General features: G+C 39.4%; 1 protein-coding gene across 1 annotated transcript in view; it reads left to right on the top strand.

Moving 5' to 3' along the window:
- Positions 1 to 1,221: 1,221 nt before the first annotated feature.
- Positions 1,222 to 25,439, top strand: part of prickle2b (prickle homolog 2b) — a 163,213-nt gene continuing 138,995 nt past the window's right edge. Inside the window, exons 1-2 of the mRNA XM_037532429.1 lie at positions 1,222 to 1,389; positions 4,853 to 4,938. Of these exons, the coding sequence (XP_037388326.1) occupies positions 1,348 to 1,389; positions 4,853 to 4,938 (128 nt within the window). The 5' untranslated portion in view covers positions 1,222 to 1,347. The remainder of the gene's footprint in view (positions 1,390 to 4,852; positions 4,939 to 25,439) is intronic.

The raw sequence follows: 25,439 nt of genomic DNA, 5'->3' as shown, positions 1-25,439 counted from the left end.
CTCTGTTGCATCACTCACCAAACTGTCTAAGCAACATTGTTATAATAACTCTGCATTGGGAGATTCATGGAAAAGATCTCCATGACTAAGCAGCTGCACACAAGCCTAAGATCACTATGCACAGTGTTTTGGCTGGAGGGGTGTAAAGAACACTGCCAATGGACTCTGGAGCAGTGGAAACGTTTTCTCTGGAGAGATAATTCACAATTCTCTATCTGGCAGTCTGATAAATCTGGGTTTGGTGGAAGCCAGGAGAGTGCAACCTACCAGAATGTACAGTACAGTAAAGTTTGGTGGAGTAGGGATAATGTGCTAGGGCTGTTTTCCAGGGTTTGGGGCCCCTTACGTCCACTGAAGGGTGATGTTAATGCTACAGCATACAAAGACATTTTAGACAATTATGTTTCCAATTTGTGGAAACAGTTTGTTCCAGCGTGACCGTGCCCCAGTGTACATAGCGAGGACATGGGTTGATGAGTTTGGAGTGGAGGAACCTGCACAGAGCGCTGAACTCAACCCCACTGAACACCTTTGGGATGAATTGGAATATCGATTGCGAGCCAGTGTAACATCAGTGTCTGACCTCGCAAAAGCTCTCTTGACTAAATCAGCACTTAGCACAAATTCCCAATCCAAAATCGTGCAGAGAGCTCTCTCGGAAGAGCAGAGGCTGGTATAGCCACAAAAAAGGGGCAAACAATATTAATATCCATGGTTTCCGTCCAACAAGCTCATAGGTGTGTCCATGTACTTTTGGCCATATAGAGTATGTTTTGTTTTTTGTTTTTTTTATAAAAATTTTTTAAGTAAAACTTAAACACTTAAAACACGCCCTGAATTAAATCTGAAAGTTTGTAAGGTGTATTCGGAACGCCATTGGCTGACATGAGGAAAGAGGTGGGATGAGGAAGTACTCTGTCCATGTTATTTTTTCCCACCCGTATTCGGACAAACCCCGCCTCCTGCGCCAAGCCTGGCTAGTTGCGTCCTTCCTCGTTCCCTCTGATTGGCTGATTATCCTGACACCTCAGCGTGCGCCAGAACTGGTCTAGTAGCTCCTGGAGCGCGTTTCCTGGGAGAACTATCTCATCTGCACACTTTATCCATCCTTCTAGACGACTAAGATCGCTTATTAGAGCCCCTCCTCGCGAGACAGTGAGCGTGAACTAGTAGGAGGCGGGGCTTGTCTGAATACGGGCGGGACAACACAGCCCCCACCATTCCCCCAACAAACCGTGATGGCCCGGGACGCTTCGGGCTCCACCAGCGCAGACCACCTCGCTCGTTGATCGGTCACTGGAACTTTATTCCAGTCAGAGTCCAGCTCTAGTCCAGCCCCTCGCGGTCATGTTTACTCGCAGCTCTAAGAAGAGAAACTCCAGCCGGTCGGTGAGTAAACGCAACGCCGTGTTTGACCGCTGATCGGGTCCGCGCGCCGCTTTTACGCACCGCTTTTACGCAGGTCCTTCTCGCCGGAGAGATAAAATGAGCGAGTTTTCTGGAAGAACTTCTGCGGGAACGTGCAGCGCTGCTTCGCTTCAGCTCTGCCCTGTTTCTCTCCTGCTGCTGCAAGCTCATTTCTGTGGGTCGGTTTGCTGCTAAACAGAGGAAAGAGTCATTCTCCAAGAAGATGAGCTCCTTTCTGTTGAAGCCCATTTCCATACAGCCGTTTAGCAGACTGAGTCATAATGACGAGAAAGTTTTCAGAATTATCTGCGATGGCCTGGCGACCTGTCCAGGGTGTATCCTGCCTTCCGCCCGTTGACCGCTGGGATAGGCTCCAGCACCCCCACGACCCTGAGGGAGAAGCGGCTTAGAAGATGTGTGTCTGTGCGTGTGTGTGTGTGTGTGTGTGTGTGTGTGTGTTTTCATAATTATGACTTAGCATCTCATAAGTATTACTTACTATCTCACAATAATGTGAAATGTCATAATCGTGAGTAGAGGCCATTATATGAGAAGGTAAGTCATTTTTGTAACAGAGTAAGGCATGATGATGAGAAATTAAGTCATACATATAAAAAAATTACATCATAATTATGATAAAATAAATCAGAATTATGAGAAATTAAGTCATAATTATGAAATTGTAAGTCATCATCTTGACATGGTAAGTCAGAAATATGAGAAAGTACTTATAGTACTTAAGTACATACTTATGAGAAAGTAAGTCATAATTATAAGAAAGTAAGTCATAATAATGGCATAGTGACTGACTTTCATGAGGAAGTAAGTCATAATTATGAGAAAGTAAGTCATAATAATGGCATAGTAAGTGACTTTCATGAGGAAGTAAGTCATAATTATGAGAAAGTAAGTCATAATTATGAGAAAGTAAGTCATAATAAAGGCATAGTAAGTGACTTTCATGAGAAAGTAAGTCATAATTATGAGAAAGTAAGTCATAATTATGAGAAAGTAAGTCATAATAAAGGCATAGTAAGTGACTTTCATGAGAAAGTAAGTCATAATTATGAGAAAGTAAGTCAGAATAATGGCATAGTAAGTCACTTTCGTGAGGAAGTAAGTCAGAATTATGATGGTCATTATTAGATTCTGCCCTGCAATTGCTTGTGCTCGTGTCATTGCGCTGCATATTGTCCAAATCAATTATTTAACAAAAGTGTGGCATGAATAATGCAGGGCGTGTGGTGGTGGGTAACTTTGAGACTGTTGCTATGGGGCTGTTGAGGAGTGGATGTTAGAGGATGATGGTACTTTCTGTCTGGTCATATAGACCGTTGACTGTCATGTCTCTGCAGCTGGATAGCCACACTGTTTCATTTGCTGATGTAATCGTCCAGTTCATTTAGATTTTCAAATGGTCCAGCGTGTCTGTGCAGCCTGACTGATTTATTATGGTTCTGATATGATTTTAAGGGGCTAAAATTCAGATAACTGACCTTAATGGCTAGGAATTAAGAGATACCTAGTGCTTTATTGACTGACACACTGTGAATTGTCCAATTTTCTGAACTTGTACTTTTTCTGGATTGATCAAGTTTCCAAAACATAAACAGCACAACATCAAAAGTCTTAAAGGAATGGTTCAGTGAAAAACAAATCGATGCAATTTGCCACTTACCATGTATGTAGTGTATTGGCCAAGACGTTTTTAGTGTCCAAATTTTATTTCTTTAGTTTAACACTGGAGCTGCATGGCTAACATTGCTAACAATCACTGAGAGTCAATAGTCACCCAAATCTTTTCTGTTAATGCATCCCCAAAATGTTTCTTAACCTGTTTAAACCATGTCCAGCTCTTCATTAAGGACACAGACTTGTTTCTAAAAACTACTTTGTCTAGTGAAATTCCTGCCCCACCTAATCGGACTCCCCTTCACGTACATGCACACCGCCCAAATGGACACTACATAACGTTTATTTACAAACAACAGAAATCATGATTGTAATCTAGCGTCCATATATCTGCGTGACGAATGAAGGGGAGTAGGATTTCAGCACCTGCTGTCTAAAAAGGCTGCCTGCAGTGCTATGAAGTTTTGTTTATTTTTATGGTTAACAGGAAGTCATACTGTGCTGTAAAGCACATCAACAAGTCAACAACAGTTGCACTTGATGCTTCACTCTAGAAGCACTATACGTTCATCACCAAGGTTTCATGCAACTTGCTTCACGACATTGAGCCACTTGCAACTGTTGCAGCTCTGTTAAATGAGTTGCAGGAAGCTTTATATTATGCAATTTAAGTGCAATGTAGTTTCTTGCAAGTTTCATGCAACTAAACTTGCTTGAAAGTTTCACAATAGAAATTCAATCTAAGAGGCAAAGAGAGGTTGGGAAATGGTCATAATTATTTAGGTCAAAAATGAATTCTGATATATAGGAGTGGGCAAAATGATGGAATTTTATCCATTGATCTGGAGTTTGAGATCGTTGTTCGAAGTTCAAAATGTGTTTCATGCAACCTGTTTCACAACATTAAGCCACTTGCAACTGTTTCTGCTGAGTTTTAAATGAGTTGCAGGAAGCTTTACATTATACAACTCAAGTGCAACTTAGTTTCTTGTAAGCTTCATGCAACTAAAATTGCCAGAAAGTTTCACAGTGGAAATTCAGCCTAAGATGTAAAGAGAGGTTGAGGAATGGTCATAATCAAACATATTGCCCACTCCTATAGACATATAGGAGTGGGCAATATGGTTGCACTTTGTCCATTGATCTGGTGAAATCAGTAGTTTGACATATATGCTGTTGTAATCACATGATGTTATTGCCATTTTAATTGGCTGTTTCATGCAACATTAAGCCGCTTGCAACTGTTTCAACTGAGTTTTAAATGAGTTGCAAGAAACTTTACATCATGCAACTCAAGTGCAACTTGGTTTCTTGTAGGTTTCAAGCAACTAAACGTTTCAAGGAACTAAAAACTAAAAGCATGAAAGTTTCACAGTTAAAATTCAGCATAAGGGGCAAAGAGAGGTTGGGAAATTGTCAATTATATATGTCAAAATGAATTATGACATATAGAAGTGGGCAATACGACTGTATTTTGTGGATATTACATTACATTACATTATTATATTATATATTAGATTACATTAGATTATTGTGACAATGTTTATGTGTTATATTATATATTTTTATATTATATCATCATATAATATTTTTTTGCAATATTGCCCACCTCTAATGACATGTAACAATAGAACTAGCCACAGAAACATAACTAGCAAAATTAAAATGCACAAAAATTGTAGGATATGGCCTTTTTTAATGTTAGGCATCACTACAGATGGATTAGCGAAGGTGAGGCATTTTTGACCTTGTCGGAAAACGATCCTATGGTATAGTAATACTGCTGCGATATTTTCTCTCCTCTTCTCCTCAGCCTACTGCACTAGATGACCCAGAAAGAGGCCAGCCTTGTAATGTGTGTGGAGAGCAGTGCCCTGGCTTTGTCGTGCATAAATGGAGGTAAAACACCCCCTCTGTACTCCCCCTCCCTCTCTGAAGGTGCCTTTTCTTATCTTGCTCAGTGTCACTGCATCATGTAGAAGCTCATTGACTATCAGATTCACTCTGGTGGTGGAGTAAACAGTGCTGTAGAGGGCCTACACGGACACTTTTGGTGGATATTATTGTAGCTTGGGGTCTGAGGGTCCTGTCCGTGCTTAATATAAAAACGCACACACATTTGTTAGAAAAAGTTAGTTGATCCATCATAACACATTTGATGAGACAGGATTATTGACCAAATAATGTTTAGGCTACACCCAATATTAATACAGCTGGTTTTAATGGCATCACCTTGCGGCCTATTGCTGTTGTGTTCGCTGATTTGAAGTTGTACTGAGTTCAGCTGTGGGTCATGGTCCAAGCTTTCGGGGGTTAAAATGATCCCTACTTGAGGAACACTAGCACAATCTCTTCATCCTTTAAAGCCCAGCCTGCTGTGGTTGTTGTTATTGTGAATATTGCTTCTGTAAAGTATCCCATAGTTAGGCACTATTTACAGGTGCTATACATTTTAAACCTAATGATTTTATTGTTAGGGTTGTAAAAATGCATGATGGTGACATTTCAAGTGCATTGATTTTGTTATGGTCAATTTAAATTATTAAGTTATTATAATATTTGTTATACAATATGCCCGTTTTTGGTTCACAAAACTTCTAAAATACTTCTTTTTTTAATGCAATAATAATAATAATGATAATAATAATAATAATAATAAATGCTTGTACATAAACATGTGATATCCGTTCTTTTCTCAATTTTGTTTATCTATTGTCTAAATTTCACTTCAGAAGAAATATTTTTTTCTATATATTTTCTATTCTATTTTTTGTGTGCATTCAGTATTATTTTTTGTAAAAATAATTCTACATTATACCAAAATGATAGCATTGAATCGCATTGTGGTGAAACTTTTTATGATGCATTGAATCATTTTCTAAAGAATTGCTCAGGAATTGCAAAGCTAATGTGGAATTAAAAAATGTTTATTAAACAATTCTAATCAAATCAAATTATTCATGAAATTTGAGATTTTGAGAAATTGAATCATTTCCTATAGAAATGCAATAGAAGTGAATCACTGTGGAATTTGAGGTGTCATGATGTATTGAATCGTTTCCTATAGGATCGTAATAGAACTGAATCATTGTGAGCTCAAGTTGAGAATTTCTTTAGAATCCTGATATTTGAGATTCTTATGATGTACTGAATCAGTTCATATAGAATCCTAATAGTTCTGAATCATGAAAATTAGAGATTTTATGTTTGTATCCATTTTCTATTTAATTGTAAGTGAATTGAATTGTTGTGAGCTCAGAGATGAACTCCTCTGATTGCTGTCATTATTATTAGTATTATTGGCAGGACTGTCCTGTTGAAGTTGAACCGTAGGCGCTGTGGTACAGCTCTCCTCCTGAATGGAGCTGGCAGTGCGTGCCTGAGTCACTGTGGTATTGTGAAGGCCCAGCGCGCTCAAAGATAACAGTTTACATTGAGTCGGCTATTCACTGCCATTCTGGAGGTCCAGCCTACGTTCTTGCTTGGGCAACTTCAAGGCCTTCTACATTCTAATGTGGAGTCAGCGGAGTGGAAGGGAAGGGAAGGGGGGGTGAACTGCTGAATTGCCCCTAGATGAATGGCCATGTTTGTGTAGGGAAGATATGAATACTGTAAGGCTGTGGAACCACTTATAGTATGTACTTCAAATCATGTTTAAACAAATGAATAAAACATTTTGTGTTGATTTTATTGGTTTGAAATTGACTCAGGTTCCACAAATGTTCTTTCTCAGTCAAAATGGGGCAGTTGTGGGTTGGAGGTTAGGGAACCAGCCCTGTGAGCGGAAGGTCGCTGGTTTGATCCCCTGAACTGCCAGTACCTGACTGAGGTGCCCTTGACCAAGGCACCTAACCCCCCAACTGCTCCCTGGGTTGCCCACCACTAGTGTGGGTAACACCTCTACCTTCTATGCTGTAGACTGGCGTTCAATCCCCCCCTGGGTTAGCACCCTACGCTATACCAATAAGAGTCCTTGGGCAAGACTCCTAACACTACCTTTGCCTACCTGTGTAAAAAAAATTTCAAATTGTAAGTCGCTCTGGATAAGAGCGTCTGCCAAATGCTGTAAATGTGAAATGTAGTTTGGTGCAACAAGATGTTTGGTGTCTGAAGTTTACTTCTTTAGTTTTGCACTGGAGCTATTAGGCTAATGTAGCTAACAAGTATACGTCACCTTTGTGCAAACTGCATGCTTATATCATCACATGCTTGAGTTACATAATCTCAAACAGACTTGCTTATGTGGTTTCTAATTTGTTATCTATAAAAGCTGTAAAATCTATTTTAGTTTTTTTTTTAGATTATGTATGAATTCAGCAAATTTCGGATACCAAATTTGTCTTGGCTGATTGACTGAAGTGGGGTAAAAAGGAAGACGTTGTATATTTGATGTTTTGCTTATTATTAATTTGATCAGTGTAGATTTCTGTGTAGATTAAGTCTAGTAGCCCTCCTCTGTTTCTGGCAGCAGTATGCCCAAAATTTTGAATTAGCATCTCAAAATATTGACTTAATACATAAAAATAATAGCTTATTTTCTCAAAATATTGACATACGATCTTGAAATAATGACTTTATTTATCGAAATAGTTACTTTTCTTTTACATGTTTTAATATTATTTTGTGATATTTAGTAAATATTTTGAGAAAATAATCCAAATTCTGAGAAAATAAGTAAGAAATAAGTCAGAAATCCCTTGTCAGTTAACATAGTTAATCTACAAATGCAAATTAAGACTGTATTACACAAAGCAGAAGTACATTGACAACATCCAGAAATGCTGCAGACTTCTTTGGGCTAAAGCTCATCTACGATGGTCTGATGCAAAGTGGAGGCAGCATCTGTGATGGTATGGGGGTGTGTTAGTGTCAGTGGCATCAGTAACTTGCACATCTGTGAGGGCACCATTATTGCTGAGGGGGGCATATGGATTATGGAACAACACACACTGCCATCTAGATGTCTTTTTCAGGGACATTCCTGCCATCAGTGCCAACCCTGGACTGCTGAACAACTGAATATGAAGCAGGAAAGGGGAAAATATGTACTTTCACAACTGTAGTTGATGTCCTCAGTTCCCAAACAGTTAGTGATCATTCACATCACAAAAGGAAAGGTGATGTATCACAGTCGTAAACACCCCCCTGTCCTTCCAACTTTTTGGAAGCATCACATTTTGAATAAACATATCATTGTTGTCGGAAGAAAACCTTGTATCTCCAAAATGGTAACTTTACAGGAGAAAGAACATACTTTTCTTTTAATGTAAGTCAATGGAACCGGACTTTGTTCCAAGTCATTTTGGGTCATTTCTTTTAGTCCATTCATCATGAAATTTACACAGAGTGTAAAGGGCAACAGGAATTTTCAAATTATCTCAAAAACTGAAAAATGTCAAAAATGGAGATACAAGGTTTTCTTCCGAGAGCAGCAATATATATATATATATATTATATATATAATAAACTCAACTAGTTCAATCATTCAGTACATTGTCTTTGTGCTGTTGTCAATCAAATATAGGCCAAAAGGCTTTGCTAATCATTGCTGTCTGTTTTTATTCACATTTTTCCTGCTGTCCCAACTTTTTTGGTTTTAGGTTTGCTCTAAAATGGCTCTTGACTCGGTATAGAAAGCAAAGGGCAGCTCCTCGGCTGCAGTCTTCACAGCAGAAGGAGGGGCTGGGTGTTTGGTGGCTTGTATAGAGAGGAGATGGCTTGCTGTCTGCACTCCATTGCTGTAAACTATTACAGGGCAACAGTCAGCTCAGGAATGTGGCCTTAATTGCTTGTCTTTTGCAGTGCCGCAATAAAACCGAAGCCTCTTCCCAGCAAACTTGCTGCAGACATTTCTAAAGTTCTTGCCTTTGTCTGCATGTGTGTGGACTGCTTGGTATGGGGTCACTTTACAGCCTTCAGTGCATTAGCATCTCTTTATGAAGGCAGAAATAAGGCATTTGTTGTACTGACCATTGTGTGTATGGGACAGTTTGATGAGGTATGTGGCCATGATTTGACCCTAGACAGAGATCGATTAGGAAAAGCAGACAGGCAGGTATTCGTAGACACGCACACGATCTCTGATAAGTGTTCGCAAGCTTGAAGTTCCTTTGTGGAAGGACAGTTGCTAAAGCAAACAGAGCTAGCTGAACTAGCCTGCAGCTGCAGGCACGTTGCTTTTATTCACTTTTGCTGGCGCCATCCTTCACACTTTATCGCCGCTGTAGGTGTGAATTCAGCTCCACCTGCATGAGCACCTGCTTCCTCAGCCGATACTGATGAAAGAGTGTGCAAACTTGTGACTCTTCAGCTGTTCTCTCAATGCGACGCCTTAGCCACAACCTTTCTGCGTATACATTTAAAAGTATTGTTTGTCAAAAAATCTGATTTACACAGTTTTCTGCTTGCTCCAGACGTTGGATCAGCCAAGACATGTTTGGTTTCCAGTTTGTGCAGCCAGTGCTGGAGCCGCAAGGCTAACATTGCTAACACTACATCCATAAATATCCAAAACTTCTCTCAAACCACATCCAAGTTTTCATTAAGGTTGGCAGACTTGTTAATAGAGCAATAAGCTATGAGAGGCCGTGCGTTATTGTGATTTTATTCCCCCTTCCTTGTGATAACACTGCAGTAACACACGGCCGCAAGTGACTTATTGCTTTTATAAAATGGCAGGCGACATAAAATATGATAAAATACACAATTTTTCAGAAAATAATTGAAGTTATTATTAATCATAATTGAAAGAATCAAGTATTGTGCCAAATAATGTAGTTCCTTTAGACTGTGGTATTATTGCCAAGCAACCACTGAGCACTGAATGAGGAGTACATTTGGTCGCCCATCGCTGTATATTGCGGTCATTTCATGCTTTTTAAAAAGTTTTTGTTGTATAACAATGAATGTACGATAAAATAGCACTGTTTAATGCAAAAACTTTAGCTTTATAAGCACTTTTTGGTCACCAAATAACCACTGCGAGTCTTATTTAGCACCAATCCAGTGGCACTTCTGTTCTCGTGCTGGAGCTGAATCTAAAATGGCTCCCCACATAATGTACTATGTAGGATTTTAAATGCTGGTTCTTCACCCCAACTTGGCAAAATGTAGCTAAGAAGTCATTTGGGACTCACCTAGTGGAGGCTAGAATTTCTAAACTTTCATAGTTAACACACTGTTTGGGGAGTACAGAGCCGTTTGGGATTCAGCCGGGGTTTGACGTTTCTTCTGACTGAAACGTGAACATCTGAAGCATGTAATCCATTCAAGTGACACTTTTTAGACTTTTGTACTGTTGTTTTACAGTTAATCATACTGTAAATACTTTAATTCAAGACTGTGATAATAATGATGGAGTTGGTTAGGCTGTTGGCTATCTTTTAACCTTTTAGCTAGCTGACCAGCCTAGATCTAGTTAAGAACATAAGTTGTCAGCCCCTCAATTTGAACAAAATGGGTTGTACCAGACTTAAAGGCACTGTAACAGAAGCAGCCTAGGGATATAGATGGGTTAGAAAGTGGTCTCATAAAAATTAATCATCACTGTTTTTGTGCATTTTTATGAATAAAATTCAGGGAAAAAATAACAACACAATACAAGAAAAATAAAGACATAGGCCTGTGCCAGACAAGATTCTCTATCCAAGCATGCTTACACTTGTTTGGAAGTTACGGCCTGTACTGTACAAGCATACTAAAAGCTGAAAAGCCAGGACTTTTTTTAGAGCTGGCCTTCCTGAAATTAATAAGTGACGAAGAAGGTCATGTACGAACGCATGAGACCTACATTTCCAGCACTTAACATCTGTATAGCTTGGAATTCATTAAAAGATTCATGCTTTTCAAAATATTCACAAGATGCCAAGGACTTGAGGATGAGACCTGCTCTCTTTTCCCAGATTATTCCGTTACTACATCAGTAAAGGAGTACTCTCAGAACTGCTGGGTTAGGTCATGGGGTTTATATCCAATTCGTAATGCAGAGATCCTTTTGGTAGTGTGGTTGGAAGATGTTTAGTATTCCTGATCCTGTATTTCATTAAGTGAATGTGTTTGATTTCAGTAGCACAACACTGTCAGGTTGGATACAAAAGTCTTAACACCTGATGGCCATGATCCAATACTCATATCAAAGTATCCAGTATCAACACAATAAAGAGAAAAATATGAAGGGAAAAAACAACAAATTTAATCCAAAAACAGAAACTTTGAAGGTAATTCAAAGGCATCTCAAGGCAACATAATGCATTAAGATTTTGTAGACCTCCTTACTAAGGTTCATTTGTTTAACTTAGATTTATGTGAAAGGCTGCCAATAAACATTTTTTATGGAAAAATGCATTACATCTCATTTGCATCTGTTTGTAGCAGACATTCTAATCATTTTATAGAGGAATCTAATTTGGCATTCAATATATAAATACTATTTATAAAACAATAGCAATGGCAACAGAACCCCACTGGCTATTTGGCTGTACAGCATAGTGGATAACACCTCAGCTCTCCATCCAGCAGAGTGTAGTTTGATTCCCTGCCCAAGCAAGCACATCTGGAGTTAATCTAAAAAATGTAAAAATAAATAGAGTTAAATCAAGCTAAAGTTTTAAAAACAATTACTACTCACTCAATTTGATATAATTTTATTTGGAGATAAGATGAAGAAAAAAAGGTACTTCCACCAACTATAGGCAAACTGCTACGGAAATTTAAAATGTTTTCAGGAAAAAGGTGCAACACTCACTCAACAAAGTCTTCAACAAAGTCTTCAACAAAAGGTTGAAAATGGCATTTCAGCCCACATGCAAGGCCTTCATTAGATATGAAAAACAATACCACAAAAAAAGGCATTTTAAAAAGCTCTCAAATAAAAAACAGCTGTGGTCCCTTAATTAGAGGAATCGTCTCTTGTGATTTATCTAGAGGCCTAAGCACAGTCAGAGGATAAAGACTTAAAAGTTACATTTCATCATTCACGAGGACAGGACAAGACAAGACATTCCCCTCAAGAGAACATGCATCTATTTCAAGGTTGAGTCGCTTTGGGTATAAATGTATTACTCCCTTTGCTTTCACGTTTTCCTTTTTGCTGGTTTTGCTGGGAATCGCTCTTTTGCCTCTGAAATCTTTCTTCAGCTACTGACTTTTGGCACATTGTCACAGTGAGGGGGGAGGTTTCTTAGAAGAAGGCATTCACATCCTCTGTCTATTAGTCAACTGATTTGGAGTGGCAGGTCTTCAGATGTGTAGCCACGCCCACTTTGTGAGGCAGGAAACATCCCCAACAAAGCGGAACATATTCTACAGTGTGCGTCACTGCACTGGCAGGTCTGACATTATGAGTAATGTTTGTCATATTCCTTTGAAATAATTACTGAAGCACAAGCTCAGGGTCCTGTCTCAAAAAAAAAATCGGATTGTTTCAGCCATCAAGGTTTCGTCATCGGTATCGGTGTTAGACATGAAAACGTGATGTCATCTTTTCCCTAAAATATAGATCCTTTTAAAACAGCCCATATTTTATATTTGTTTCTTCCAGTTATCATAATAGTATAGCTTTAAGTGCCAAAAACATTTGTAATTTATTATAATGTGACCATTTTCCTTAGACTATTTATCCCTTAGACTAAAACAGGTGTGCCTTTAAGACTGGTGTATGTAAATGATCTCAGTTCTGATAAGCTGCATTGTATTGTGCCTCAAAAGTAGTCCTGAAACATGTGTGAAACACTCCTTATAACTTCAGTGGGTGGAGCTAAATTGTTGTAGCCTGAGTAGGTGGATGGATCTAAATGTGTTGGTTTTCATAACATTCAAAATGGGTGTTTTTGTTTTGCAGCTTGGTTTCCATAGAATGTACAGAATGTCCCATTATGGAATATCAAATATCCTAGAAAACCAAAACGGCATACTCCGACTTCTTAGACTGGAGTAAGGTCTAGAAATCTGATTAAGAAATCTGATAAAGAGAGCTGGATTATTTAGCTCAGTATTCAGATTTCTCAGTGCCTCTTACTCTGATTTCTTTCCGATCCCTCAGTCTGAAAACAGACTGTGGCACCGGAAATAAGCAGCATTGCCGCGAGACGCAGCAAAACACTTTTGGAGTGATTCTGAAACCAACTACATGCTTTACGAGATGCAGGATTTAAAGATTCTTCATCTTTTAGATAATGTATGTTCATATATTCAAGTAAAGTGGCAAAAGGTTTTTAAAAAACACAAAGCCATGGCATGAAGTTTGAGTTTTACATTACGCCTTCGTCACGTCTTCTTCTGTCTTATTGAGTACATGTAAACGCACTCATTGTTTAGATACTACATCAAGCTGTTTATATTATATTAAAATGAAAAAGACTTGATTTTCCATGATATGGGCCCTTTAATGTTTTGCCTTAGCAGTGTAGCAGAGCATTGAAATGCATTGAGAGCAAACATGCACTGATAGAAAAATGAACTCTCTCTCTCTCTCTCTCTCTCTCTCTCTCTCTCTCTCTCTCTCTCTCTCTCTCTCTGCTTACCAAATTTATCTCTCTCTTTCTCTTTGTCTTTCTATCTCTTGCCTTGTCTCCTGAGTAACAGCCCCCCCCCCAGCCAGAACCGGGAACTGTGGTTCGGAAGAGAGGAAGAGGAACTGTACAGGGTGGTTTTATCTTGCGCTATGCCCTGTGTTGAATAATTAATGTAGCCATTGGCTTGATTGATTTTCTTTGTGCTAATGAGGCTCATTACATCCCTATTAGCAACAGCGCTGCGAGTGTTAGCTATCTGATCAGTCTGTTTGTGTTTTGACCCACTTACTCCCTGTTTATGCTGATCTAAGTCTGGCCAAATCCCAACATTAATCATCATTTTAAAAAATAGCTGAACCGATTTGAGTGGAATAGCACCCCACAGGCCACAGGGAGGCTAATTGTACTGCGTTCCTGAAGTTAGCGCATAAGCTGCAGTGCTACAGATGTTAATAATGATCCTAACGACACACGAATCCCACCACTTAACCCCTGTTACACGGAGGACCACATACTCCACTCACTACGCGTAGTGGCTGATGGGCTGAGGGGAAAAAAACTGCCTGTTAACAACTGGAGCTGTTTGCAGTCGAGACCAAGACAAAGATCTCCCTTGTGCTACGAGGTCTCGGCTGAAACCGCAGACGAAGTAAAAGCAAAAAATGGAGGTGCAGAGAGAGGGAGGCTTGAGTTTAAAATAACGAGGATGGTAAACTGACCCTTTAGAGGGTTTTTAACATTATAGGTTTTCTTAATTGAATTATTTATGTAACAAAATGAAGTACACTCTTTAAAAAAGCCCCAGATAGCAGACTGTTCTGGGCCAATTCAGGCTTTCCTACGCAAGTGTTAGTTGACTACCGAGTAAATGTTAGGTATGTGGGCCAGAATGGGGCCAGATGCCATGTGGCTGCGTACGGTTTTGCCTCGTGTCTACATTTGTGGGCCAATTCTGGTCTGAATGTTGTAGACAAACAATATAGTTGGGCCACATTTGTTGGTTCTACTCTCTACTCTCTACTCTCTACACTAAAGTGTGTGGGCTAGCTCTGGGGCGAGGGCCCAGATGTATATCGGGCCAGGATGTGGCCCTCAAGTGGGCCAGATGAATTTTGCCTACTGGGGATGGTTCATGAAGGGTTCTTTAGTAAAAACAATGTATCTGTTTAGAACCATGTTCAAAATAAAACAATTTCATGCTTCATCAGATTGATGGAGAATGTATTATATATAATTTTATAGAGAACCTTTTTGAACATGGTTCTATATAGCACCAAATAGGGTTCTGCTGTTGTTACAGTGTCAAGCTTGTATAAGTAGAAGAACCCTTTGCTGTATAGGACCATATAAAACATATTCTCCATCTGAAGAACCATGTCAACATGCAAAGAACCATTTAAGCATGCAAATAAATTGGCCTATATAGAGTGTAGAACTTATGGTTCTAACTACTAAAGAACCCTTGAAGAACCCCTGAATTCTGTCTACTTTTGTTCAGTGTCACACAGACACTATATCATATGATGTCATAAGTAAATTCATTTGAGATTTTTTAACAACTTAACATGGTTTGATGCAAGTGTCTGATGATGTGGAGCATAAGTTTTCTTTCTTGTTAGCACAATAACCTCATAGCTGTAGCGCAAATCTAAAGAAGCAAATGTCAGACACTAAACAAGTCTTGGCCTATTGACTACATCTTGGGAAAGGAAGAAAAGGTGTAAATTAGATTGTAAGCTGAATTACTCATTTAAAGCTGCACTATGTAAGATTTGGGGATTTGGAGACCTCTCTGGTGGACATGTGTAATTGCATGCAGTATGTGGAAGAACATTTTTAATGTCATTTGTGCTTTGGAACCCTTCCCTGAGTGGATGAATCTGGTGATTGCAAATGCATTGAAGGAGTGAATTATCTACTATTGTCATCATATTGTCATCATCATCATCATCATCATCATCATAAAGATATATGACATGGTCTAAAAAGAGGATTCGCTGTCTGAATTTTAATGACTCACAGCAGCACATGCTCACCATATTTTATCGCCTTTCAATTTTGATGAAATCTTACATAGTACAGCTTTTAGTAAAACTCTGTGTTTGTTTGTTTATTTGTTTAACGCCAGTGGGATTAGAATACACATTTAAGCTCTATAACTTGATAGCTGCATGCCTTTGTTGGATCGTAAACATCGTTTACATTATTTGACATTCTAATCACATTGGTGTGGCGGTCGTTCCTGAAGGGTTAAGGTCGGGGCGCATCAATGGAGATGTTCTCCAGAAAAGTCCATTTAGAATTTTTCTCAAAGCAGCTGGGGCCACTGACATGTGTCCTCCTGCTAACCCGATCACATCTACATAACACAGGCCTGCACTGCCATTCAGCCTGTTAATCAGCAGCCCGGCTAAATCAATCTGTCAGAGCTGTCTGGCATATGAATGGGCTTTAAGAGCAAAACTCTTTTCAGGCAGAGTGAAGGCGGAGTCAGACAGAGAGAAAGCTTGATGGTCACACTCTGTTGCTCTCACTCTCGCGCTCACTCTCTGTTTCACACACATACACATATACACAGACATCAAGATATGGGGTCATACATTAGTTCCTATGGGTCATAATAATTCTACATCCCACATGTATATATGTATGTACATATACATGTAAGCCTTTACATGTAATAATAATAATATGCTCTACATATACACATGAAATTTGGACTTGTAACTAAACCCTTTTAAACCCTTTAAATATTTATATATGTGATTTGGAATAAAACAAAACAAAATGTTCCAAATCACATTACAGAAAGCGTTTTTGAGACCCTACCACAAATTTCAGCGTAAAACCGGACACCTCAAACTACCGAGCATCATAGTTGTTCTACCATGCTCATAAGCCTATTTTGTACATAAAGCATGGGCAAATTGTGTCCGCTTTGCTCCCAAAACTGCTGCAAAGTGCTTCGTACACTGGTCCCATGATATATCTTAAGGACGGAGGACAGAGGCGGAAAGAAACCCGAAGGTCATGTTCCCTTTCAGCCCCTCAAAAACAGGCCAGTACACACTACAGTCTATTTAGTTTTGTCATGTGAAGACAGTGTTGAAGACATTGGCTCTTAATGGGACAGAATCACTGTCCCCCTCCCCTGCTCTCTTTGAAGTGTTAACCACATGCATCTGGGCTGCCTGCTAACGCTCCCTCCGCTCGTCAGCTAAATGAAGCTGGTTTTCCTGCTCTTTGGCCTTGTTCGGGGGTCCTCTGATGGTTTGTGGATGGTGTAAATAGATGAGCGGGCCTCTAACCTCATTGATGAATCATGGGCCAACCTTTGATTCAGTGACAGTGTTGTGCCCACATTGCTACATTGCTGCCCTCCTCTGGTGTATGTTTATGTGTGTGCGAATAGGGGGGCATTGATTGGGTGTAATGAGCTGTTGTTTATTAGCTATGATAGTCACGCTGACAGTGGGCTGGGTTGTATATCTGGAGCAGGCTGAGGTGCGCTGGGAGCAGGAGGAACGCTGGTGTGTTTGGGTGCAGAATATTGATGAATTCCAGTAGGACAGAGAGCAGGGAATCAGCATGCATCCAGCTCAGATGACTCACTGCCATGTTTAACCCCATCAGGTCAAAGGCTGAGTTTTACGTGGCAGACCTCTCATGGAACGTTGGTTGGTTGGAACTTTCATGATACTAGACTAAATTTCATTTGTGAAAGCCTTTTGTAGTTCTCTTGCGGTCCTTATTTGCGTTTTAACTTTATGAAACACATTAAACATACACTATATGGCCAAAAGTATGCGGACAAACATAGCTCTGTGAAGGCCACTGGAGTTCCTCCACCCCAAACCATGTCTTTATGGAGCTTGCTTTGTGCATGGGGCACAGTCATGCTGGAACAGGAAAAAGCCTTCTCCAAACTGTTTCCACAAAGTTTAACATGGCATGTTATGCTTTACATCCCTCCAGCTGATGCTTGGCATTGCGCATAATGATCATAGGCCTGTGTGCAGCTGCTTGGCCTAGGAGACCTATGATTCAGTTCTTTCGCGGATGTTGTTTGTAGAAGCAGTTTGGCGCTCTGTAGTGAGTGATGCAACCGGAGGTAGGCGATTTTCAAGCTGTGCGCCTCAGCACTTGGCAGCACTGCTCTGTGAGTTTGTATTGTCTACTACTTCATGGTTAAGCTCCTCTGCCCTCAACATGCTTCCATTTCACAATAGCACTTACAGTTGACTACGGCAGACCTAGCTGGGCAGAAATTTTATGAACTGCCTTGCTGTATACCTTAACTCAATCAGTATGCCCATATTCTTTTGCCCGTATAACGCATAATGCAAGCGGCATTGATTTATCTTTTTTTATTGCTTCAGGAAGTGCAGAAGTTGCCCAGAAATAAGTTACATGCAACTAGTTGCAAGAAAGTTTCACCACGGGAAGCTAGTTAGTTTCATAGGAGTTACTGAATAGTAAATTTTAAATAAAACTAAAGAGTTTTAACATGATCAACATCTTAAGGTGCCTCTGTGAACTGCTAACAGGTCAGTTATCTGCCATCCAGTAGCTTTAAAAGTCCAGACCAGATGGAAATGGAAGCTGGTTTCTATATGGAGGCTTTAATACTGTCTTTTATACAGATGTCGTCTGGTTCAGGCATTTATGGACTTTGTACAGAATGTCTTTGGAGCTGTACAGGTATGTTCGTGCCTGTACATCAGAAGTGGAGATAATCTCTCATGCTTGGATTCCATCCAGGCTATAATTAAACACCTTTAGGAGAGCAGATGCTCAGTGGAGTGAGTGTGGGCGTACATGGAAAAATTGTTTGTTTTTCTCCTACCTTTCTCCAAAGCTGTTGGGCTAATGATTACAGGACAGGTTTGTGTCTGTGTATGTATGTCTAAATAATGCTCTGTGTTTTTGTGTATGTGTAAGAAGATAAAATGAGCACTGTAAAGGCCATCAGATGGTGTTGTGTAAGGTGTTTTTCTTTAAGACCTTTCTACACTGCAGGCAGCCTCTTAAATTATGCGGTCTAAGGGTTGGGTGATATGACATCATGTTGAGATTTTGACAAAAGTTTGATAACATGCTTTTTTGTTCATTGCAAAATAGTTGTAATGGATACGTTTGGTTCTGGAGAGGAACTCTTCAGTAAAATGTTCCAGAAAATATGAGTTGTGTGAGGATGTGAATTCTTCTGGGGAGTATGAATTCTGTTGAATGTGAATTCTTCTGGGGAGTATGAATTCTATTGAATGTGAATTCTTCTGGGGAATGTGAATTCTGTTGAATGTGAATTCTTCTGGGAAATGTGAATTCTTCTGCTGAATGTGAGCTCTTCCGCAGAATGTAAATTCTTCTGGGGACAGTGAGTTCTTCCAGAGAATGCTCTAGAAAATGTGACTTGTGTGAGGATGTGAGTTTTTCTGGAGAATGTAAAATAATCTGGAGATTGTGACTATTGGAGAATACTGGCGTTCTTCCAGAGAATTCCTATGGCGAATATGAGTTCTTCTGGAGAATGTATTTTTTTTTCTGGGGAAAATGAATTCCTTTGGATTTGAGTTCTTTTGGAGAATGTCAGTTCTTTTGAAGAAAGTTAATTCTTCTGGAAACATCTTCTGGAGTATGTGGGTTCTTTTGGAGAATGTGAGTTCTTGTGAAGAAAGTTAATTCTTCTGGAAACTGTGAGTTCTTATGGAGTATGTGGGTTCTTTTGGAAAATGTGAGTTCTTGTGGAGAATATGAGTTCTGGTGAAAGTAAATTCTTATGGAAATTGTAAGTTCTTTTGAAGAATGTAAGCTCTTAAGGGGATTTACATTCTTCTGCAGATATCATGGTCTCACTGGGTTCTATCTATTTCAGTCTCATTGCTATTTGGTTCAGTATTGTCTCTCTACATCGAGCAGCTGGGTCTCTGCCTTTGAACTGGACTTGTATTTTCCCTTTGAACTTCAAAAGCTTCAGTCTGTCCTCAGAGCACTTGGCTTTCTCCCTACATCATTTGTGAATTTCCTTTTGGACATGATGTCGGCACCATCTGACAGGTGTTATACTATCGCAAGCGAGACAGAAATTTTTTATCAGAACTGGTATCAGATAATCCTTCTTGAAAGTAGATTATGCTGGTTTTAATTTTGGTGATCAAGCTGGTAAGATGGATTTAAATTGTAGCATATGAAACCACATTTATTAAACGGAATTATAAAACCAAAGATTCAAAGAAGGGGTTTCAGTCATTTATTTGTGACAGAAATTGAAGAAGCTCTATTGTTGAATATTTATTTATCTGAGGCAAATCAATCTGTAGATAGGAGTGGACAGTATACCAGATGAACCGGTTGAAATTCTTTCTCATTTATGAGTTTCCTTATAATCGTCATACCAGTTTTCCACAAATAAGTGCTAACGTGGCATATGCAAGCCATGCTATTGTTGACTTGTTCAGCTGAATGGCTGAGTCAGGGATGTTTAAGTCATGTTTCAAATGACAATGAAAACGGAGCAGACGCTCAATCACCTCATGCTGTCTAGTCCATTGCATCTGAATTTGTTTTTGGGGTGGTTGACATAAAGGAATGGCCAGTCTTTTAGGATTAGCCTTAGCCTAATAGGGTAAGGCTAACTCTGATTGCTGGTGTTCTTCTCATACCACCCGAGAAGCCACCTGACTCGGTCAGTTGCACCAGACAATGCCGCAGTCATGAATGCTTAATTCACTCTTTATGATTTCTCAGAATGAGCTAATGAATTACCAGTTGATTAATTATGAATTATGCCGGAATACGTTGCTTGAGCTTTTTTTAACTGATCTGACATAGGGTTTTTTACATTGTTTACATTGTTTATTCAAAACTATATATATATATAGTTTTTGGGACAAAACCTTGTATTTTTGTCATTTTTCAGTTTTTGACATAATTGGAAAGTACCTGTTACCCTTTACATTGTATATAAATTTCATGATGAATGGACCAAAAGAAATGGTCCAAAATGACTTGGAAATAGTTCTGGTTCCATTGACTTACATTAAAAGTAAAGTAGGTTTTTTCCTTCTCCTGTAAATACGAGGTTTTTTTCTGAATAACACAACATAATACAGTATATACACATATTTAGCAACTGCTGTGAATATCATCGCAATGGCCTGGGTCTGCAGCCCTACTCCTGAGCGAAGATTTCACTTTCATCAACAAGACTTTATTCATTAGGACATGAAAAGCTAAAACTGATCCTTAATAAGCACCGTTACACTGAGAAATATATTTGAGGTGTCAGTATTGCTTTCATAGGCTAATCCAGAGTGTTTCAGCCCCTCCGCACCATCAGCTAATCTCTACCATAATGAGTCCAATCCTCTTTTTGGACTGTCTTCTGGAACAAAGGGAGCTTAAAGTAGGCGTAAGTGTTCCAGGGCTGAATAGCTTTACTTTTAAAATCATGCTCCATTGTGGTGTTATACGGTTCCCACCCTCTAGACTTTTACAGCTTAATACAACCAACTTGAGTAGAAGACAATCTGTGAAACAAAGGGTTATAGTCAAAGAGAAAAGAGATGTAGGTGTAGGCTTTTCTGCTACCCATGACTGAACTTAGTGTGTGCCACAAAAAGTGTTAGAAGTTTTTTCTGATCTTGGAGAGTTTGGATGAAACCGGCACCATCTCGTTTGCCCTTTCACTGTGAATTTGTGTTCAGGAACTAAGAGGCTAAGGTAGCTAACAATTAATGGAAGCTTAGCTCCAACCACGTTGAGTCATTCCACCAAATTTCTGAAGATAAATAAGTATAGAAAGTCATTCAGAATGGTTTGATGTGAAATTATCTGTTCTAGAGAAAGATTCCACTCTGGTAAGCCAGACGTCTAGAGTCTAATGCCTATAAAAACCTCATGATTATGAATGTGCTGCCTGATGCCTGAAATATTGTTTTATGATAGTTTTTGGCCTAAAACTTCTTTTTTAAAATACATCATGATGGAAGCATACATGCGGGGCATTGCGACACCAAAAATACCTTAAGAAAGTATTTTTTTCATACAACCCCAATTCCAATGAAGTTGGGACATTGTGTAAAACATAAATTAAAACAGGATACGATGATTTGCAAATCTTTTTCAACCTATATTCAATTGAATACACTACAAAGACAAGATGTTTAATGTTCAAACGGATAAACTTGATTGTCTTTTGCAAATTTTCACTCATTTTAAATTTGATGCCTACAACACATTCCAAAGAAGTTGGGACAGGGGCATGTTTACCACTGTGTTACATCACCTTTCCTTTTAACAACACTCAATAAGCATTTAGGAACTGAGGACATGAATTGTTGAAGCTTTGAAGGTGGAATTCTTTCCCATTCTTGCTTGATGTACAACTTCAGTTGCTCAACAGTCCGGGGTCTCCGTTGTCATATTTTGTGCTTCATAATGCGTCACACATTTTCAATGGGAGACAGGTCTGGACTGCAGGCGGGCCAGTCTAGTACCTGCACTCTTTTACTACGAAGCCATGCTGTTGCAACACGTGCAGAATGTGGCTTGGCATTGTCTTGCTGAAATAAGCAGGGACGTCCCTGAAAAAGACGTTGCTTGGATGGCAGCATATGTTGCTCCTAAACCTGTATGTACCTTTCAGCATTAATGGTGCCTTCACAGATGTGCAAGTTACAAATGCCATGGGCACTAACACACCCCCATACCATCAGAGATGCTGGCTTTTGAACTTTGCGCTGGTAACAATCTGGATGGTCCTTTTCCTCTTTGGCCCGGAGGACACGACGTCCATGATTTCCAAAAACAATTTGAAATGTGGACTCGTCAGACCACAGGACACTTTTCCACTTTGCGTCAGTCCATCTCAGATGAGCTTGGGCCCAGAGAAGCCGGCGGCGTTTCTGGGTGTTGTTGATATATGGCTTTCGCTTTGCATGGCAGAGTTTTAACTTGCACTTGTAGATGGAGCGACGAACTGTGTTCACTGACAGTGGTTTTCTGAAGTGTTCCTGAGCCCATGTGGTAATATTCGTTACTGAATGATGTCGGTTCTTAATGCAGTGCTGTGAGGGATCGAAGGTCACGGGCATTCAATGTTGGTTTTTTGCCTTGCCGCTTACTTGCAGAGATTTCTCCAGATTCTCTTAATCTTTTGATGATATTATGGACTGTAGATGATGAAATCCCTAAATTCCTTGCAATTGCATGTTGAGAAACGTTGTTCTTAAACTGTTGGACTATTTGCTCACGCAGTTGTTCACAAAGTGGTGAACCTCGCCACTTTTGCAAATCATCGTATTCTGTTTTTATTTGTTTTACACAACGTCCCAACATCATTGGAATTGGGGTTGTATTTAGCACTGTTTTACTATTTCAACATATAAAAAAGAACAAAAAATACTAAATGTAAAGAAATCAGAGTCGGGCAAAGATTCTTGTGAATCCGATTGAATGCATTCAGATTAAGACTGAGGTGCTTATATGCTCACTGTCCTCAACAGTCTGATGGAAAATCTTTGCATGCTCACTACAAATAATCAGATCTAAAATGATAGGAATTTTATTCTGTATTATTAACAGATTATTAGTCTGCGTGTAAACATGGCTAATGAATCATTTCACTTCAAAATGTTCTGAACAGCTTTATACACATGTCAACAGTTGAATTACACAGAAAGTGTGAAAAGTCAGTGGGATACCCCTTTAAGCTGTCTGAAGTAGACATGTTTATGTGGTTTCTGTCCAACAAAGTTGACAAAATATGGACAAATTTCAGGCTTTGAGATGGTTGAAGTACATTTTGGTTTCAAGGAGAATAAAATAAGAAGATAAATTGTTGGATCGGCATCAAAGAAGTGGCAGTTAAAAGCGTTATGTATTATTAAATTTGTGCCTTTTGCTGAAGTAAATAAGGTATTAAATGGTTAATCAAAGTTATCTGTGTGGCAGTTAATCACCAGCTTTAAGTTGACAATGGTTTGAGGTCTAACTGAATGAAGACTTGGGCTCTTTAGGAGACAGACTGATGCTATCCGCTTACAGGACTCAATGGCACAGTTGTGGATGTGACAGATTAGCGATTAGCATTCAGAGAAGCTTGTGTGGGAAACCGAGGCGTTCTCTTTATGACCCCGAACTCAGGGGTCAGAGTTCAGACGTGTTTGGTGCGACCCCTGAAATGTTAGAGTGGCCACAGCTGCTAAATATCCTGATCAGCTTTCTGTCCCCACACCTCATTACTGCCTCACACTGCGCGGTCCGGCCTCTCCAGTGTGTGAAGAGCGAGAGCTGAGAACTGAAGCATGTGGAGGAACGTTGTACAAATGCTGCACTTGGGTTGGGGAGATGCTAATCAGCCACGCTTTGTCTCTAAGCATCTCTCGAATGAACTGACTCTGTTGTGAAGCCTTGAAAACATCCAGTCTGTCTGTCGCAATTCACTTGATCATTTTGTGTCGATGCTTTAAACTCATCTATCAATATTTATTTCATTGTGCATTCATATCTTTTGCTGTAGGTTAGTCAACATGGATGAAGTGCCTACTTAATTCCTATTGATGGCAGAAGATACAAAATGCTAGTACTTTCCATTTGGCTAGTTTCTTTAGTTGGCTTCTTTACCCAGTTTACCGTTTGCTACACATTTGTCATGGAAGAGACATGAGAGTTTACTATTGTGATACATTTGCTGTTATGATGCATCATCACACATTAAATCATACATAGTATATAACTTATGCTAGCACAGAAGTGAAGTAGTACTGTTAGTATAGCACTTAGCTAGCTAGTATTACCGTGTTACCTGTGTTGTTAAGCTCTACTTAGGACTTAATTTAGGGTTGATATTGCTTTACATTCAAGGTTGATACTGTTTTCATGATTTACAAGCCAAGGTAATATTACCACAGCCAGCTTTAGCTAAGTTTAAGTTTAGCTACAAACAGGTAGTGTAACACTAACCCTGGCCACAACATTAGTTACCAAAGTGTTCAAACAAGCGCAAGTGTTAAGCTAATACAAGGTGTTAAAACCTCAGGATGCTTTGAAACCTGTAGATCTACAACTGGTTTGGCTAAGCTAGCTAGCTAAAAACATGATTAAAACATGTACCCCAAGTAACCCTAACACAACACTAGGGAACTAAGTGTTCTACTAGCATAACAAGTGTCATGCTAACATCAGGTGTTACTGGGCCCAACCTAAAACCAAGACATGCCCTTGAACTATACTTGCGACCTTGCTTAGCTAGCTGGCCAGAAACCTTAACCACAATACTATATCTAAGTGTTCTACTGGCTCAACAAGTGTTAAGCTAGTACAAGACATTAAGGGGCACAGCCTTTGCCCAGGATGCTTTGAAACCTGTACTTTAGTGAAAAACAACAAGCCCAAGTAATGCTAATAAAACTCTAAGGACATTAGTATTATTAGATATTACTGGGCCCTTCCTAAGACCAAAACATGCCCTCTACAACTGCAACCCGACTTAGCAAAACACTATAACTAAGTGTTCTACCTTCTCAACAAGTGTTACGCTAGCTATTAGATATTAGTGGGCACAGCCTTTACCCAGTTTGCTTCAAAAATCTGCAGATCTACAACTATGGTTGTATTATGACACTAAGTTCCCTGCGATGGACTGGCGACCTGTCCAGGGTGTATCCTGCCTTCTGCCCGATGACCGCTGGGATAGGCTATTAAATATATATATATATATATATATATATATATATATATATATATATATATAGATATATATATATATATAGATAGATAGATAGATAGATAGATATTGAATGACCTGCTAGTGTTCTACTAGACCACAAGTGTTCCTCTAGCATAACAAGTGTTATGCTAACATCAAGTATTACTGGGCCCAACCTA

This window comes from Pygocentrus nattereri, chromosome 21, assembly GCF_015220715.1.
Source record: "Pygocentrus nattereri isolate fPygNat1 chromosome 21, fPygNat1.pri, whole genome shotgun sequence".
In the NCBI taxonomy this organism is placed as follows: Eukaryota; Metazoa; Chordata; class Actinopteri; order Characiformes; family Serrasalmidae; genus Pygocentrus; species Pygocentrus nattereri.
Note: the sequence above shows the minus strand (reverse complement) of the source record. Positions and strands in the feature narration are given on the sequence as shown.